This window comes from Crocuta crocuta, unplaced genomic scaffold, assembly GCF_008692635.1.
Source record: "Crocuta crocuta isolate KB4526 unplaced genomic scaffold, BGI_CrCroc_1.0 scaffold190, whole genome shotgun sequence".
NCBI lineage: Eukaryota > Metazoa > Chordata > Mammalia > Carnivora > Hyaenidae > Crocuta > Crocuta crocuta.
In genome coordinates, this window is record NW_027527955.1 from 3,642,463 (window position 1) to 3,661,663 (window position 19,201).

The window sequence follows — 19,201 nt, forward strand, 5'->3', positions numbered from 1 at the left end:
GCCATCACCCAGTTAGCCCATCTCCTACTCGCCTCCCCTCCATCAACCCTCAAGTTTGTTCTCTGTATTTAAGAGTCTTACTGTTTGCTTCCTCCTCTTTTTTCCCTTCCCCTGTGTTCATATGTTTTGTTTCTTAAATTCAAGAAAGTGTATGGTATTTGTGTATGAGTGAAAGTGTATGGTATTTGTCTTTCTCTGACTGACTTACTTCACTTAGCATAATATAATCTAGTTCCATCCATGTTGTTCTAAATGCCAAGATTGCATTTTTTTGATGGCTGGGTACTATCCCATTGTATTTATATACAACATCTCCTTTACCCATTCATCACTCAGGGGACATTTGGGCTCTTTCCATAATGTGGCTATTGTTGATAATGCTGCTGTAAACATCGGGGTGCATGTGTCCCTTTGAATCAATACTTTTGTATTCTTTGGGTAAATATCTAGTAGTGCAATTGCCAGGTCATAGTGTAATTCTATTTTTAATTTTTTGGGGAGCCTCCATAGTGTTTCCCAGAGTGGCTGCACCAGTTTGCATTTCCAACAACAGTGTTGCACATTTTCATAGTTCCTTCCATTTGTATATCTTAGTAGTATTCCATGGTATGCATATATGAGAGTTCATTCAACCATTCACCCACTAAAGAGCATTTAGTTTTTTTCTAGATTTTGGCTTTTATGAAAACAGATGTAGTGAACTTTTGTTTTTATGTAAGCATAGGTTTTCATTTTTCTGGAATAAGTGACCAAGAGTGAGGTTACTGAGCTTTATGGTAAGTGCCTGATTAGTTTTATTTAAAAAAAACTTCTGCTAGCAACGTATACATAGTCCAGTTTCTCTTCATTTTTTACCAAATTTTGATGTTGTCTTTTTTTTTTAAAAGGCATTCTGGTAGGTATGTAGTGATAGCTCATTGTGGTCTTAATTTGTCACTTTCCTAATGGATGATTCTCAACTACTTTTTCTCTGCTTATTTGCCATCAGTATTGAAATGTCTGTTCATATGTTTTGCCCATTTCACAATTGGCATGCTTTCTTAACTTTAAGCCTTGAGAGTTCATTATATTTTCTAAGTACCAGTCCTTTTTCAGAAATGTAGTTGGCAGTTATTTTCTTCCAGAGAGTGACTTCTTTAAAAATCTTAATTTTTATTTTTATGTTTTCATTTTAGAGAGCACAAGTTGGGGAAAGGGGCAAAGGGAGAGAGAGAAACTTAAGCAGCCTCCACACTCTGCAGAGAGCGCAATGCAGGCTCGGTCCCACAACCCTGGGATCATGACCTGACCCCAAATCAAGAGTCAGATGTTCAAGCAACTGAGCCACTCAGGTTCTCCTGGACTGTAGCTTCTTGTTTCATCCTTTTCATAGCATCTTTGGCAGAGGAAAACTGCATTTTTATTGTAGTCTAACTTACCATGCTGTCATCTCTAAGAACTCTTTACCCTCTGAGTCCTAAAGATTTTTTCTCATATGTTTTCCCTTAAGTTCTATGGCTTCATAAATAGTTTTACTTTTAAGTCTGTAACTCATCTTGAGCTAATTTTTGTATAAGGTATGAGGTTTATATTGAGGTTTTTATTTTTGTCTGTGATTGTTCAGTTGCTCCTGCAACATTTATTCAAAAAGCTATTCTTTATCATGAGGCATGCTTTTAGGGCATTTAAAAAAATATTTTATCCATTTCTGAGAGAGAGAGAGAGAGAGAGAGAGCGCGCGCGCGAGAGAGAGAGCGAGCTTGAGCAGGAGAGGGTCAGAGAGAGAGGGAGACACAGAATCCGAAACAAGTTCCAGCACAGAGCCTGACGCAGGGCTCGAACCCACGAACCACGAGATCATGACCTGAGCCGAAGTCAGACTTTTAACCTACTGAGCCACCCAGGTGCCTCGAGGGCATTTTAAGTAGAAACTAGAGTACTCTTTATTCTTGGGCTAATTTTGTCACACTTAGAAAGTGCTGGGATTTCTCTTGAATGCTCAGTATATTTAATGGGCCCTCTCCTTTCTGGCCAGAAGGACAGACACTTCCCAGCCCTGTATGAGCTGTAGGAAATGTTTGTGTTATAGCTCCTTCATAATTGATCTTTCCTCAAAATTAGCTCTATTCTAACCTTTGGAGCTTTCAGGTATCAAATATATATATTGTTATTCAGCCAAAGACTCAGATTATTGGAACTTTTCTGTTTATAACTCTTTCCTCTTGGGTACTCTGTCTTCCTAATTCTATACACCTTGACCTTCCTTAACTACAGTTTTAGCCTTGTCAACCAGAATGGTTGCTGGATTCTGTAATTGCCCTAATAGGGGAAATACCACCCTGAAGGAAACCTGAATGATAGTAGGAATTATTTCATTTTTTTCTTTCCTCGAGGTTTATGGTCTTGTGTTCCCCCTGTTCTATGAAAATAGTTATTCTCTGTATTTTTTACAATTTTCTAGTTACTAATGTGGGAGATAACTCTAGACCATCTTATTCCTTCAGGGTCAAAAATGGAATTTGACATTTTTACACTGTAAATTATTTCTTTTATAAAGTGCATTTTTAAATTATTTGCTGGCATATATAATGAATTTTAGTATATTGAACTAATATCCTGAATCATTTACTTATTATTCCTAATTATTTATCTATAGTTCTTTCTAAATGAATATATGTGTACATAGTCTTTTACTCTGAGAATATTGGAAGTTGTATCCCCTGTTACAGTCCTTACATCTTTTTATTTTTTTCCCTTGTCTTCTAGTACCACCTACTACCTCCATTGCAATTTTTCTGTAAAAGTGGTTAGAAAAAGCATTCTTTTCTGCATCTCAGATGGAAAGCTTTGAACATCATTAATTATGATGCTCCCATCTATTTACTATAGATAACTTTATCAAATGTAAGGCATCACTTATGTTTATAATTAACCAAGAATTGCTGTGATTTACCTATATTGAGTTTTTTTGTAATTAAAAAAAAAAACTTTTTGCATGCTCCTTTTTCTGCTGATGTGGTCTATTACATTGATTTATTTTTAAAATATTAAACCTTGAATTCCTTGAAGAAATCAACTGGGTTTTTTTTTTGGTTTTTTTTTGAGATGTAAAACCAATTTCCTCTTTTGAATAGTTTGTGTAAGATTATTATTTTTTCTAAAATATTTGGTTTACTTCACATTCAAAGACATCTGATCCTGTTCTATCTCCTCTTTAGGGAAAGTTTTTAAATTAAAATTTCAATTCAGTAGCTACAGGTCTTCTCAGATTTTCTGTTGTATCTTTTGTCAGTTTTGGAAGATTCTATTGGCATAAAGTAGTTTCTACTATTCTCTTATTGTTTTTTTTTGTTTTTTGTTTTTAACATTCCTGTAATCTGTAAGGAACTCCTTCTAATAATTTCTGATATTCATTATTTGAATCTGCTTTCTTTTTGGCTGTTTTCCTTCCTTTCTAGTCTTGGTAATGATTAATCAATTTTATTCATATTATTAAAGAAGCATTCACTAGAGAGAAGTAACAAGAAACTGTGAGGGGAGGGTTGTACATTATTATTACTATTTTTTCCTTAATACAGAAGTTCACAAACACTAGCCTGCAACAGAGTTACATGGAAGGCTTGTTAAAACATGTATACCTGAGTCCCACCCCCAGAGTTCTGATTCAATGGATTTCTGGCGTATGAGAAGTCCCCCAGCAAGCTAGAGATTCAGAAAAGCCAATTTATATATTTCAAATCCAAGTCTAAAGGCTTGAGAATCAGAAAAGCTGATGGTGTAAGTTTCAGTCTGAAAGCTGGCTCAAGACCCAAGAGGAGCCAATGTTTTTATCTGAGTCCAAAGGCTGGAAAAGACCAGTGTACCTGCTCCATCTGTGAGGCAGGAGGAGCTCCCTCTTACTCAGCGTTTTGTTCTATTCATGTCTTCAATCAAATGGGTGAGGCCTATCTGCATTCCGAAGGTCTAGGGGCATCTGGGTGGCTCAGTTGGTTAAGCACCCGACTTCGGCTCAGGTCATGAGTTCGAGCCCTGCATCGGGCTCTGTGCTGACAGCTAGCTTAGAGCCTGGAGCCTGCTTCAGATTCTGTCTCCCTCTCTCTGTGACCCTCCCCTGCTCACGCTGTCTCTCTCTCTCTCTCTCTCTCAGAAATAATAAAAACATAAAAAAAAAAATCAATCACTTTAAGAAGGTCTATCTGCTTTAGTCAGTCTTCCCATTGAAAATGTTAATATCATCCAGAAACACCCTTACAGACACAACAGAAAAATATTTGACCAAATATCTGCATACCCTGTGATCTAGTTATGTGGATAGATAAAATTAACTATTAAACTAAATAATCTTGATGCTCCTGTTCCTGAGAACACACTCTGAGAAACAGTGCTTTAAATAATCATCCTCCAGATTGCAATATTAATTCTTAGCTTATCTAAGTCCTCTTCCAGGACAATGCATCAATCTTAGTATAATTTAACTTCATTTACCCCTAATTTTACAAATATACTTGTACACATGTATACATGTTTGTGTGCGTGTAAAATTTTAAACCCCATAACAGCGTAATTACTATTTTGCTAGAACATCTATTTAGATTTACCTACATGTTTATAATTTTTTGTTGCTCATCATTTCTTTCTGAAAGTCCGATTTCCATCTAGTATCATTTTCCTTCATCTTGAAGAGTACCTTTTAGTATTTCATTTCATGTAGGCCTACCACTTATGAATTCTCTCAGTTCTTATGTGACTAAAACCCTCTCAAATTTACCTAACATTTTTTTAACAATAATATTGAGCCAGTATAAATTTTAGGTTGGAGTTTGTTTTTTTTTTTTCCCTGCACTGAAAATATTCTTCAACTGTTTTTGATTTTTGGTCTTTCTATGCTTTCTTTACTTTTTTGCCTTAAAAAAGATAACTTTTAGTCTTACTGCTATTTCTATGCTTTTATCCTATCTTTCCCACCATTGCTACCTGTTTTTAAGATGGTCTGTATCTTTGGTGTTTAGCATTTGAATGGTGATATACTCAGGTTCTGTTTTGTTTCTTTTTATTTATCTAGCGTGGGCTCTGAAGAACTTCTCAAATATCAAATTTATTGACTTTCATCAGTGGCTGGAAAATTATTAGCCACTACCTCTTCAAATTTTGCTTCTGACTCATTCTATTCTTAGGACTTGAATTACACATATATCAGATACTTTATTTGTTATCTATTTATATCTATTCTCTCTCTCTCTCTCTCTCATTCTTTAATTCTGAGTATATATATTTTTAACCTTAATCTACTTTGCTATTTCTTTTTTAGTGGTTTCTAATCTTCTAGTTTTCAATTTGATAAGTACTAGAATTTCCATTTGATTTTTTTATAGTTTTTCTCTTCTAAATGTCTACCTTGTCTATAATTTGCGTGAGTATAGGTTCTTCAAGTCATTATTGGGCTTCTGGACTATGTATGATTTTGTGTTTCTCTTAGTATTAGATAATATATTTTTCTCTAATGTCATTTAATTCTAGTGTGAAGAACCTAGTATGTGAGAGATTATAAGGCTACTAACTGGTCATTTAATTCTAGTGTGAAGAACCTAGTATGTGAGAGATTATAAGGCTACTAACTGGTGGATTTTTACAGAAAAAACTTATATTACATTTTTTTTCTGGTAGGCACTATCAATTCTAGATGACATTATACAGCAAAGGTTATAGGGCTAGTCTTTTTCCTGGTTTACTCTAGGGGATAATTCTATAGGGTTCAAACTTGAATCATAAGGACTTTTGTAAGCTCTCCCTGCCTTTGGTGGGTCCTGAACTTCAATTTTCCTCCATAAATTTGTTAAAAATTTATTCAACTGCTGAGTCACTGAACTGCTTCTTCAAACTATATCCATCTGTTGGGGCGCCTGGGTGGCTCAGTCGGTTCAGCGTCCAACTTTGGCTCAGGTCATGATCTCACGGTTCGTGGGTTTGGGCCCCGCATCCGACTCTGTGCTGACAGCCAGCTCAGAGCCTGGATCCTGTTTCGGATTCTGTGTCTCCCTCTCTCTCTGACCCTTCCCTGCTCACGCTGTCTGTCTCTCTCAGAAATAAATAAACATTAAAAAAATAAACAAATAAACTATGTCCATATGTAAAAAGTGGCCCAAGTGCCAAAATCACCTCTTTTAGGATTTCTTCTTTTTAAGGATCATCATCAAACAATTGGCCCCTGTCTTAAGGTTCTATTGCCCTTAAAAAGGTATTTTTCTTTTGGTTTGGTTTTTGTCTAGTTTTTTTTAGCTGTTCCCAGCAGGAAGATATGCCAATTAGTAACAGTGAAAATCTGAATCTTTTTTATATACGTAGTTTGTTTATTATCATATATTAAATTACTATAAGCATTGAAATAGCTTAGTTTTATTTTTTAATCACTACTTTAAACTTGATTATGTCATATCCATTTATTTTGTCCCTTAATCACATCATGGACAAATTTGATTTTCTTAAAATCTTCAAGTTATTCAAAAATTTACTCAAATATAATGTAAATCCTAATATCTCATCCAATAAAAATCTCTTCGGTCCCTTTCTCTGGTTCTCTTTATATTAGGGTCTTAATGGCAATTATTTTTCCTATCTTTAAACGTATCTTTAAATGTATCTATATTTTTACTTTTAAAGTAAGGTCTTCATAGTGTGTCATAGCTTTGCCCAAGGTTTACAATATAAATCTTTAAATATTACGGTCTTTATTTTTTAATGTTGTTGTTTTGTTTTGTTTTTTGAGAAAGAGAGCAAGCAGGGAAAGAGCAGAGAGGGAGTGAGAGAATCCCAGTTAAGCTCTGTGCTGACACTCTGTCCTTGACTCAAAAATCAGTGAACATTAAAAAAAATTCTGTCAATTTTTGTTTCTTTGGAAAAGTTCTTCTCTACAATCATTTATGAAAGATTTTTTTTTTTGGCCAGGTAAAGAATTGTGGGCTGAAATTTTTTTGAAGTGGAATTGAAATGGATTTCATGCCACTGTCTTCTGGCCTCCCTCTTTCTACTGAGAATGTCATTCTTACCTTGTTCCTCTTTGTGTGATGAGTCTTTATTCTCTGATAGCCTTCTTCAAATTTTTTCTCTATCTTTGGGTTTCAGTATTTTATTATGGCAAATATATGTTATTAGTTTTTATTGTGCTTATTTCCTGGGCTTCTTGCATCCATGGTTTGAGAAACTTCATCATTTTGGGGAAATTCTTACTCATTATCTCTTAATATATTTCTTCTGCTTGATTTTCTCTTTCTCCCTGTATGTTTTATTGCTACCATAATAAATTGTCACAAATTTAGCAGCTTAAAACAATACTAATTTATTATGTCACAGTTCAATAGGTTAATAATTTACCACAGGTCACACTTCACCTGATGTCACCAGGAGGGCTTTCTGCTTTTTAGCGCTCATGTGTTTACCTTGGGCCCACCTGGATAATCCAGGATAATTTCCCTGTCTCAGTACATAAAATGTGAATTTCATTTTTAGAGTCCCTTTTGCCATGTAATATAACGTACACACAAATTCCAGGGATTAGGTTTAGATGCCTTCAGGCAGTCATTTGGCATACCACATTTCTCCTTCTGGGATTTTAATGACATTTATATAAACTATTTGATACTCTTCCATAGCTCTTGAATGCACTTGCATTCAAAGAATATATTTTTTTCATTTTATATATATATGTGTGTGTGTATATATATATATATATATATATATATATNTCCTTAACTTTATTGAATCTATTGATAAGCCCATTGAAGGCATTATCTCTTTTTCTTAATTTTTTTTATTTCTATCACTGTTTCTTTTTTACAGTTTCTTACTTGGCTGAAATTCACGGTTTATGCATGTTGACTTATCTTTTCAACTATTAATTAACTCCTAACATGTTAATCATAGTTATTTTAAATTCTTTGATAGTTCCAACACTTGATTTATCAGTGATTCTGATCCTGTCTTTTTGTGATTCTGACTTTGTCGATTTTTCTTCTTTGTATACCTTTTTCCTTCTTGGTTGAAAATTGGACATTATATATAGAATAGTAATAACTGACACACATAGTATTTATTCTGGCAGTGTGCTTGCCTCTTATGCTAGGCCTCTAATATTGTGACTTAAATCATTCTACCCAGGAGTTGAACTAGGTTTTAATTACCCTCATTGCACCACATGCCTGAAATTTCCATTTACCTTGTCTTTATGTTGGAGCTGGTTTGTCAGAATGTTTCACTCAGTGTTGCAATTAAAGGCTTTCTTTCAATCCTATATTTTCTGTATCTCCAAGAGGTTCCCTCCACAGCAGTACTCTGCTGTTATCTGTTATCGGGCACTTGCAAGCCTGGCATTTGGTGGACCTGGGTTGTTTCCTATTATTCTGCTTCAGACTTGGTTTTAGGCAAGTGCTGCCCTAGGTCTTGGAAGTAGGAGTTTCCACTGATCCTGCCCATTTCCATGTGGTTTGGATCTCTAAATATCAGGACTTCTGCTCTCCCTCAGAATAGAGTTTTTTCCTGTTCCCTTTCTCCAGCTGCACAAGGCTCTCCTGGTACCCTGACCATGACAGGTTTTGCTGTCCTCTTTTAAGACCCGTAAGGCTTTTGTCCATAGAGGTTATAGGGAAGAAGGTCCCTGCTGGGCTTGTCTTTTCTACAACAGTGACTGCCTCTCTTGCTCAGCCTGCAGCAGTGAGGGACTCTCTCAGCCTCCCAGGCGGCCCTCACTCTCTCTTGTGAGTAATTGTGAGGTTTGTGGAGAGGAACCTGACAATTACTGCAGACTCGCCTTATGCTTGCAATTCAGAAGATTTCATTCTCTCACATTAGCTTGCACTTGGACTTGAGCAATTTATTAAAAGTATTAGCTGATTTCCTCTTACCAGTTTATGTAGTCCCCAGCGTTTCTTCTTGCTGGGCTCTGCCCCGAGGAAGTAAGCTCTTCATTGCTCCCTTGTCTTCTTAATGGTCTGGTGTTCTTCCGATTTCAAGGCTGGATGGTTGTCCTACTATCTCAGCAATCTCCTAGATCCTAAAAGTGTTCTAATTCTATAGATTATCTGGCTTTTTCTTGTGATTAGTGTGGGAGTGACCATTTCCAGCTTTCCTCATCTTAGGTGGAAGTTTTCTATTTTTTTTTAAATTTGAATTCCTAGCCCATGATTTTTCAAATTGCATTTTGAAAAAAATATTACATGAACCAAGCACTATACTAAAAACCCTCCTTAACTGACTACAACCCCAGGAAACATTCTCAGAGCACTGTATACAGGCGGTTTACTGGAAAATGCTCTCCATCACATCGCCTAAGGAAGTGGGAAGGGAGAACTGGTCTGAGGGAAAGTGATGCAGCTATAAGGGAGGACCTGGGCCATTCTGTGCGAAAGCACCAGAACTAGGAGTGAGTGCCTCGCAGCCCCAGTCGGAGGCGCATATGACTCTTGTGTTAAACATATTATTTACTAGGGAAAGTTTTATTATTTCATTTTTTAAATCACCTACTTAAAATACATTTGAACTTCCTCTTTATAGCACTAGGTGTGTTGTTTGCTCTCAGTTAAATGACATATTTTCTGAAACTTATAGTTAATTTTTATATTTTATATTTATATTTTATTTGACTAGTTAACTAGAAAGCAGGAGTGTGTCCATTTCAGTTTGTTTTGTTTTCTTTTTGTCTAAGCCACATGCAATTAACAATATCCAAACATGCACTATAAGAAAGCTTTTATGCCTATCTAAAGACATGCAGCATTACATTTCTTGAAACTTGAAAAAATGTGTATTTGGAATTTAGTTTACCATATAAATGAGTGAAATACTTCCATGCAGTTGAATTCTATTTATATTCAATTTCTCAGTCTTCTGTAATTTCATCTACTTTTTTAACCTGAACTCATGCACTTGAAAATGTATATGATTGTGTTTAAAAAGAATAAGGAGAAAATGTCAGTTTTTCATTTGGCAGTCCATATGGAAATAAAGTAAGCAAAAATTTTTTTCAGCTTCATGTTTTGATTAGTGGCTATTCTCCTAGAAAGTTATAGTTGAAAAAAAACTGTTTACCAGTAGGTCACAAGGTTACAGAACCTGCGATTCAGGATGCATTTATTCTTCAGTTGTCTAGTATGTAAATTATATTTCGCATTAGAAACTTAGTGAAAACTAAACAAAATATTTAAAGCCAGTGTTTGTCAGTTTCCATAGTAGGTAGCCAATTAAGAGTTTAACTTTGCAATTTGTGATTTTGGTCCATTAATACTCTCCTAATCTTTTCTTTTTATCTAAATTTACTTAAGCAAATCACTTCACTTACTTATGCCTGTTTTCCTAATTTACATAGGAGCATTTGATTACTGAAATCTGTTGTGGAATATCAGTAGTGTAATAATTTCTTTTATATCTGAGTTGTATCCTTCATTATATGTTGCTTAAAGTTACATAATTATTTTCATTCTAGATTTTATTATTATATATAACCATTTTTATGATGTAAGAAGTAATGAAATTTAAGAATTTTAATGTGCCAAATTAAATTTTTTAAGTTTTTATTATATTTATGACATGCTAATAGGACCTAGGAGAATACAAAAGTTAAAACCAAAAGTAAGAATTGTAACTTTATGAAGTGGCACAAACATAAAGGAGTTATTAAAATAAAGCTCACAGGGTACCTGCGTGACTGAGTAAGTTCGGAGTCCACCTCTTGGTTTCAACTCAGGTCATGATCTCATGGTTTGTGAAAATGATCCCCGCATCAGGCTCAGTGGTGACAGTGCAGAGCCTGCTTGGGATTCTTTCTTTCTGCACCCCCTCACTCTCAAAATAAATAAATAGATAGATAGATAGACAGATAATAAATAAATAAAATAGAACTCACAACATAAGCAGTGTCCTAAATGAAAGTAGAATTATTATTATTTTCTAGAATTCCAAAGTATATAACTTTGTAAAATAATACCTTATAGCAAACATATTTATAAGGAGATTAATTTAGAAAATAGGAGACAGATATCTTTTTTGTGCTTATTTATTTACCATTTCCTTGGCCTTGGATATGTCCCAAATCACTTAGATATGGTAAGATTTGATAATAATTTCATCCATGGGCTTTCATACATTTTTTTTCTATCATGGGTTAATTTATATTTTTATTCACATAAATTTTTTAGAATCTGGAAGTCTCTATAAATGAGGTTTTTTAAATACAAGTAAAAGCTAATACATAACTGTTTTTTTTTAAATCATAGTAATAAAACCTTTGTGTTTTAAAAAAGATATTGAAGCTTTAAAATTTCATTTAAGCATTATTATTTTCTTTGAATGTTTTGCTTTCCTATGGTTGGTAATTTTGATAGAGTGTTTGATACATTTCCCAACTTGGAACAGTAGTTTTCTTCATGGAAATCAGTAATTCTCTTTCTTAAAAATTTGCATTTAACTATCACAAAAAATGGCCAAAGTCAAAATAACATCAGATAGCATCATTAGTGTGACTGAAAGGAATGAACGAGAATTGAGTGGGGAGAAAGTAAAGAGAAGCTTGAGATCATGCATTTCACTCTAGAGTTGACAAATTTAGGGCCAAGAACTTGCCAGACTGTTAAGATTATAAATCTCACTCAAGACTGTGTAGTAGGGCAAATTCCCCATGTAGTGCATCTTTATATTATTTCTGTGCACAAAATATCTTATACTAAATGAGGGGTTTTTTTGAATAAAAGATAATAAGATTGCAAATAAAACTGAAAAATTATTACTTAATCTTTTCACTTAATCAAGTAAAATATGCTAATTTTTCTCACGAAATAACCTTGTTTTCTGGTGCTGTTTAAAAAAGATTCAAAATGAATGCTGACAAAAACTGAGGACTGATGGATGTGGGGCGGGGAGGGGAGATGGGCATAAAGGAGGGCACTTGTGGGGATGAGCACTGGGTGGAAACCAATTTGACAATAAACTATTTGTAAAAAAAAAAAAAAAAAAAGATTCAAAATGAAGAAAATAATTCATTTATTTTTAGAGGACATAAGACCAAGGAGTTCTCTTGTATTAAAATGTTTTATATTTTTTTACATGTTAACAGATAAATTTTCATATATGCTGTGGGAAAAGGTGCTTTAAATTGTATATTTCTCTCAGATAAGAATTGAAAAAAACAGTATAGGCACAATGTATCTCTTCTTTTTTTGTAATTGGTGTTTATTTGTCTGGTGATAGAGGAGGGTATTAAGCTCAGATCTATGTATATATTATTTTTTTGTGAGAATTTACATTGTGTTAGGATGAAGATCACATAGTTTATCTGAAGTTTACTTTCCTTTAAAAGACATTGTGAGGAAGCAATAGATCTTAATAACAAAGATCCCTGTCCATTTTCTTCACTGTAAAGAAGTGAGGATGAAACATTTCCACTTAGAATAGTTTGCTGTTTGATAGAATAGTGTGGCAGTGTTCTTTAATGATGATTTTGTATACTTAAAACTTTTGGTCTCTTGCTGGGTAAAATGTTGCTTTGTTTGTCCCTCAAGAAAATTAAAATTATGGTTACAGAATGATATGTAAGAGCATCATGTAATATTCTATTGAGTTTTATAAGAAATTAGTTGCTCATTAAAATCCTATTGTAGGAGGGCACCTGCGTGGCTCAGTTGGTTAAACTTCCAGCTTCAGCTCATGTCATAATCTCACAGTCAGTGGGTTTGAGCCCCACGTCAGGCTCTGTGCTGACAGCTCAGACTAGAGCCTGCTTCAGACTCTGTGTCTCCCTCTTTCTCTGCCGCTTCGCCCTTGTGCTCTGTCTCTGCTTCTCAGAAATGAAGAAATGTTTAAAAAAAGTTTTTAAACTCTATTGTAGGGATTCGCTCACCAAGAAATGTCTGTTTTTATCCATTACCCTTAAGTCAAGATAATTAGTACATATGTATACACAGTCATGTAAATATTGGCTTAGATTAATTGAAGTTTCTATTTGATATGTAACTTAATCACCTAGAACATGATTATTGTAATTCTCATGCCTCTAAATCATACATAAACCCATAAATTATGGGGAAAAAGTCATAAACTAGGGGAAAAATACACCTGGATTTAATTACATAATAGTATATTTTAATAGGATAACTATGATGTGAACCTTTATGCATCTAAAATTTTTCTAAAGTAATTTCACTCTCATTAATTAATCTTAAATAAAAATATTCATGCTTCACTCAGAATTCAAGTACAGAAGCAAATAATAACGTCTGGATTTTTCTCCCTTTCATAGGTTTTCTCTTATCATTCATACTCATTTCTCCTTAGAGGATGGGATTACTTTAGCTGAGAAGTCATAGGACATGATCCTGGAGATAAGAAGGAATGAATTAAGTAGATATAGAAAAGGAGTTTTGTCTATATTCACTAAAAGTCAGACATAAGTTACTGTGACTTCAGGTAGCCTTCCCTTTGCTAGCTGTTTTATTCTAATTTACTTGTAGTAAATCCTCTCATTGAAACAGTTATTCTTGAAGTGTGTTTCTTGGATCAGCAGTAGCAAACCACCTGAGAATTTGTTAGTAGTACAGATTCTCACAGTACACCTAAACCCGCTGAATCAGAAGTTAGCAGGGTTGGGTTCTAGGAGTCTGTTTAATCAGCATAACAGATGATTGTAATCTATACTAGAGTTTGAGAACCATCGTGTTAAAGAAGGTGCTTGGTTCAGAAATAACAGAGTAAGGGAGAATATTGAAAATTCTGATTATCTTCAGTGAGTCTTCAAAGCCCACCCAAGTCCCTTTTTCTTGCCTGAAGTTGTTTCTCCAGAATAATCTTTGTGGAAGTGCTCACACCAGTTTCCTGAGTTCTTTCTCTAAAACAGTTGTTCCAAATAATAGAAAACAAAGTCAGAGAGAAGTGCTAACTGTGAGGCTTTGGGTACACAAATGAATCAGATCATGCTATTTCTAATTAGAAAAGAAGGAGTCCTATCTATTCCCTTATCCCTATTTAGTCACTTCACAATGCAGTACTTTAGTTTTAACTAAAGTATTAGTAATATAGAAAATTATTCTGTGATTAATTACCTTTTTGGCATTTATGTTTTTCCTCATATGTAGCAAAAATGTTACTTAGCTTTGTGTCCCAACTTTTATTATTGTGAAACATTCTTTAATATTTTACATGTAGATGTCTTAGATGTAGGACAATGTGTGTTCATCTTACCATTATATAATTATATTGATTTTGTTTTTTTAAATCAGAGCCACATTTTGTAAGAGTAAATATAGTTTTGTTCAAAGTAGCTGTCACAATAGCTACCATTACTGACCTCTCACTGTGTGCCAGGTACTTTTCTGTGCACTTGACATGCCTTAGCTCATTTAATCCTCACCAGTAGTACTATGGTCATCTTCATTTCATAGGCAAAGGAAGTCTAACACCCCACGCTCACCTAGGTAGCCTCAGAACCAGTCCAGTCCAAACAGTCTTACTTCAGAGCACTTTTAAGACAGATAGTTAGATGTTACCCGATAGTTATTTGCTTGAGCAGAATTGTTTTCTTTACCCCTGTTATTTTTACATATACCACTTGGAGTATTTTTAAGAATGTCAAATAGTGTTTATGTAAGGCCATATAATTTATGAACTAATATAAATCATATTGCAGGGATCAATAACTAAAAGCAAGTGGGCATATGAAATGGAAAATGCCTACTTTAGCACAGCAATTTAATTGTATTACAGAGAATTCTAGCTATTGCCTTATTAGTATAGCCTTTCAGGGAATTTTAGGCAATTCTTGAGCACAAAGGTTAATTCTCCGTAACTGACATAATGACCCATGTAGAGGGTGTTCAAAACAGCTCTCTTTCATAGATAGAAGGATAGTCACAGAAGACACAGAAGAACTTTTCTTGAAGAACCTTAGAGCTACGAGCAGAGTGTACGTCCCTTACAGGTTACAAAATTCCAGTAGCTTTTCACAGAACAGTCATTCTGAATTAGCTGCAGTCTTTAGAGTAGCCTTGTGTCTGATGTGAAACCATACAAGGTGTCCCTTCTACTGAAACTGTTACGATTCCAGGGGTCATAATTGTATTTTCATGATTTTTCAAGATTCTAATTTAGAAGTAAACTTTATTTGACTTTTTTATATTGAATTATATTTACTAGTCTTTATGTCTTAATTTCAACAGCATCACTGCAAAACTTGAAAGAGCTTTAGAAAAAGTTGCTCCTCTTCTTCGTGAAATTTTTGTAGACTTTGCCCCATTCCTATCTCGTACACTTCTTGGCAGTCATGGACAAGAGCTATTGATAGAAGGTATGATTTCTCTCTCTATTCTAATTATTTTAGTTTCCTATAATGTATCTCTTAATCATGACCTAATTTGTACTTCTGGAGGAATATTTATTGCCAAAAGAATGTAAAGACATTGCTTCCACAAATTCTAATATGATATTTATATATGATGTCTTCTTATTCATATTTTTAAATAACATGTTTTCATAGTCAGTGCTAATAACAGAATGCAAACTTGTGAAAAAGTGTTGGCTTAGGAGACTCTGGCTTTTATAATCCTAGTCTTCCAGGGCTGCAGGATCACCTTCATTAGACGATGTGTATACTAAGCAATACTCTCTAAACTTTCCTAGTAAGAGCCGTGCTTCTGTAAGTGACATCTTATTCACCTAGCATTTGTAATGTGAGAATTCTTAGCGGAGAAAATGTAAAGAAATACTTAACCTGGAGTTTATGAAGCTACTGTCTTTCACTCAACGGCAGCTTAAATGGAGTGAGGAGGGAAAGCAGATAGATTAATTGTGGTGAAGATGTAATTAATGCACCTGTATTAGGAGAGCAGCTTTGGAAAATACGGTTATCTGACGCCTTATTTCATCAAAAAGTTTGTTTTATGAATATTCATGAGCCTCAGAAAGGGACCATCTTAATATCCAAGTGACCCTGTGAATAAATAATGGCCTCACAGGTACTGTTCCTTGGATTTAGCAGCCTTACATACATATGATGTTGCTTTGTGCTCTCTATTTACTGTCATTTTCCTGTTACTGTTCTATCATTGTCTCAACTGCTTTTACGCCAGAGAGGCAGTAATAGTAACTTGCTTGGGTTAGCTTGGAAAGTAGCTGAGAAAGTTACATGCTGTCTACAAAATGTTGTCAGTGGTAGTACCTCCCTTCCAGCGTTCTTGTGAGAATTAAATTATGTAATGCACATAAAATGTCTTAGAACAGTCACGCACAGGTGGGCTATTCATTAAAAAAAAACAACAACACTTTGAATTCTTGTTCTAGGCCAAGCGTTTTCTTAGGTACTTAGAATATATCAGTATATCAGAGACAAGGTGTTGATTCTAAAAACGAAAGCAAATGAACAAACAAACAAAAGCAGAAACAGGGGCGCCTGGGTGGCTTAGTCGGTTGGGCGTCCGCTTTCGCTCAGGTCATGATCTCACGGTTCGTGGGTTCGAGCCCCGTGTCGGGCTCTGTGCTGACTGCCAGCTCAGAGCCTGGAGCCCGTTTCAGTCTGTGACTCCCTCTCTCTCTGACCCTCCCCTGCTCACGCTGTCTCTCTCTCTCTCTCTCTCTCCTAGAAATAAATAAAACATTTTAAAAAAAATTAAAAAAAAAAAAAAAAAAAAAAGCAGAAACAGACCCGTAAATCTGGAGAACAAACTCCTGGTGACCAGAGGGGGGAGGGGGATGGGCAAAATGGATGAATGGGAGTGGCAGACGCAGGCTTCCAGTTACTGAATGAATAAGTCACGGGGATGAAATGTTACAGCACAGGGAATACAGTGAATGGTATTATAATAGTGTTGGACGCTGACAGATGGTGAGCATAGCATAGCATACAAAGTTGTTGATCACTATGCTGTACACCTGAACTAATGTACCACTGCATGCCAACTATACTTTAATATAATAGCAACAAAAAAAACACACCTTAATTAAAAAAATAATCCCTGCTTTGAGTTTATATTCCAAAAAGGAGAGGACACTTAGATAAACATTAGACATAATAAATTATATAGTTAGAAGATGGTAAATGCTACATTAGAGGATAAGTCCAACATAGGGGTTAGGGATTTTAAAATGGCAGGGTCAGGTCGCAGTTTTAAAGAGGATGATTTATTAAATAAACTGCAGCGTGACCCTGCTGTGTTTATAATCCCAAACCCCTGTGTTGAACTTAATTCTTTAACGTAGCACTTACCATCTTCTAACATGTTATATAATTGTACGTAGACCAGTGGTAAAAATTATATTTGAGCAAAGACTTACAGGAGGTGAGTCATACAGCTTACTAGAAAAACATTCTAGACTGAGAGAATATTTGATGCAATGACCCCATAACACGCGTTACTTTACGATAAGAAAAAAAATCAATAAACATTATTGAAAAAATAAATCTTAAATGTTTCTTCATTCACTAAAAGTCTTTTATTTTTTCTGTATTTATATATATCTTTTCCAAAAGTGATTTGACAAATTTATACAAGAAATATATAAATAGTGGTCAAAACGTGCTAAAATAAACGAAGAATAAATTTAGAAATGTTAGCATGGGTCCTGTAGTGTTATTAAAACTGGGCCACAAATCAGCACTAAGTTTTCCAGCAGCCAAAGAAAAGAAGAAATTATGTTAAGATTCACATTCCTGGTTCCTCACTGATGGTTTGTGACAATTTTAAGCTCTGAGGAATTACTGTCAGATAACTGTTAACTGCTTTCTGTTGATCAGGCAAAACCCCACATATGTACCCCCTTCCCAGAATTTTCCAAGACCAGACATCTGGACTGTTTTTTGTTTCTTCCCAGTATTGCAGAAAGGAGATAGAAGAAAGGCCTGGGTAGGTAAATGAGAGCTGTTTTTCTTGGGCTTCCCTAAGTTTATCTAAAATACTCTGAATTGAGTTGAAAGAGTAATAAGAACATGCCTCTTGGATTTTTTAAAAAACAACTGCGCTAAAAATGAAACATTGGAACAAGTTTTGTATTGAAAGCTCTTGTGGTGTTCATCTGGCAGGATGCAATGTTATGTTATAACTTTTCTGCATCCAGAGTTTATCATATTTTTTAAAGTATGCAGATGTTATCCTCATATTCATTTTTGTCTTAACATTAATTTACTTAGAACATGATGATATCAAATGGTACAGTTTTAGGTTTGAGTTTTATTTTTTTAAATAGAATGTTGACACTCTTAGGATATGTCCTCCGAATTTCTGCCTGACTGTACATTCCAAAAACCTAGAAACATCTGCTGTATAACAGAACAATATTCTATATCCCTCATAATTTACTTATAACTTTCCTTTTCAGACTCACATAGTCTCCATCCTCTTGCTATAGAAAACATTAAATATTGAAAACAAGTTACACAAGGGGCACCTGGGTGGCTTAGTCGGTTAAGCGTCCGACTTTCGCTTAGGTCATGATCTCGCGGTTCGTGGGTTCGAGCCCCGTGTAGGGCTCTGTGCTGACTGCCAGCTCGGAGCCTGGAGCCTGTTTCAGTCTGTGACTCCCTCTCTCTCTGACCCTCCCCTGTTCACGCTGTCTCCCTCTCTCCTAGAAATAAATAAAACATTTAAAAAAAAAATAAAAAAAAAAAAAAGAAAACAAGTTACACAATATCACATTTCCTTGTTTTTGTACAACCATATCTTCTGCATTGGATCTCTTTCCTTTTTTCTCTCCCCCAAATTATTCTCATCCTTTGAATCCAGCTTCAGGTTCCTTAAGCATTATTAACGACTTCTCTTCTGTGATCCTGTGCTGTTTTATTTAGATAATTTCTATAAAATCTTTCCTGACTTGTAAATAAGAAGTATCTTATTGTTTATGTTAAATTGCCTAGCTTATAATATTCAATACTTTTCCCTATTCTTGACTAGAATATTATTTTTGTTACTAATAATTTCTGGTAGAGGTAAGTTTTGAAAATAAGGTGGTAAGACAGGTAAAATGCTGTGTTCTATAATAAGCATTTCCAGTATTGATCAGTCATCTACACTCATGAATTAGCCACCATGCTCATCCAACGTCAATTCTTGCTCTCCACCCCAGTCTCTGGAAATACATGCCCTTTTATGTTCTCATTCTTGAACATGTACTCTAGATCATTCTCTTTTTTTCCCCCTTTTCTCCATTTCCCCTATTTCTCTAATTTGAAACACTTCCTCTCCTCTGGGGGGGGGGGGAA

The 19,201-nt window shown here is 34.9% G+C and overlaps 1 protein-coding gene across 1 annotated transcript in view; it reads left to right on the plus strand.

Moving 5' to 3' along the window:
- The window catches only part of NBEA (neurobeachin), a 685,485-nt gene that overhangs the window by 255,443 nt on the left and 410,841 nt on the right, over positions 1 to 19,201 (plus strand). Inside the window, exon 33 of the mRNA XM_077752635.1 lies at positions 15,171 to 15,298. Within this exon, the coding sequence (XP_077608761.1) occupies positions 15,171 to 15,298 (128 nt within the window). The remainder of the gene's footprint in view (positions 1 to 15,170; positions 15,299 to 19,201) is intronic.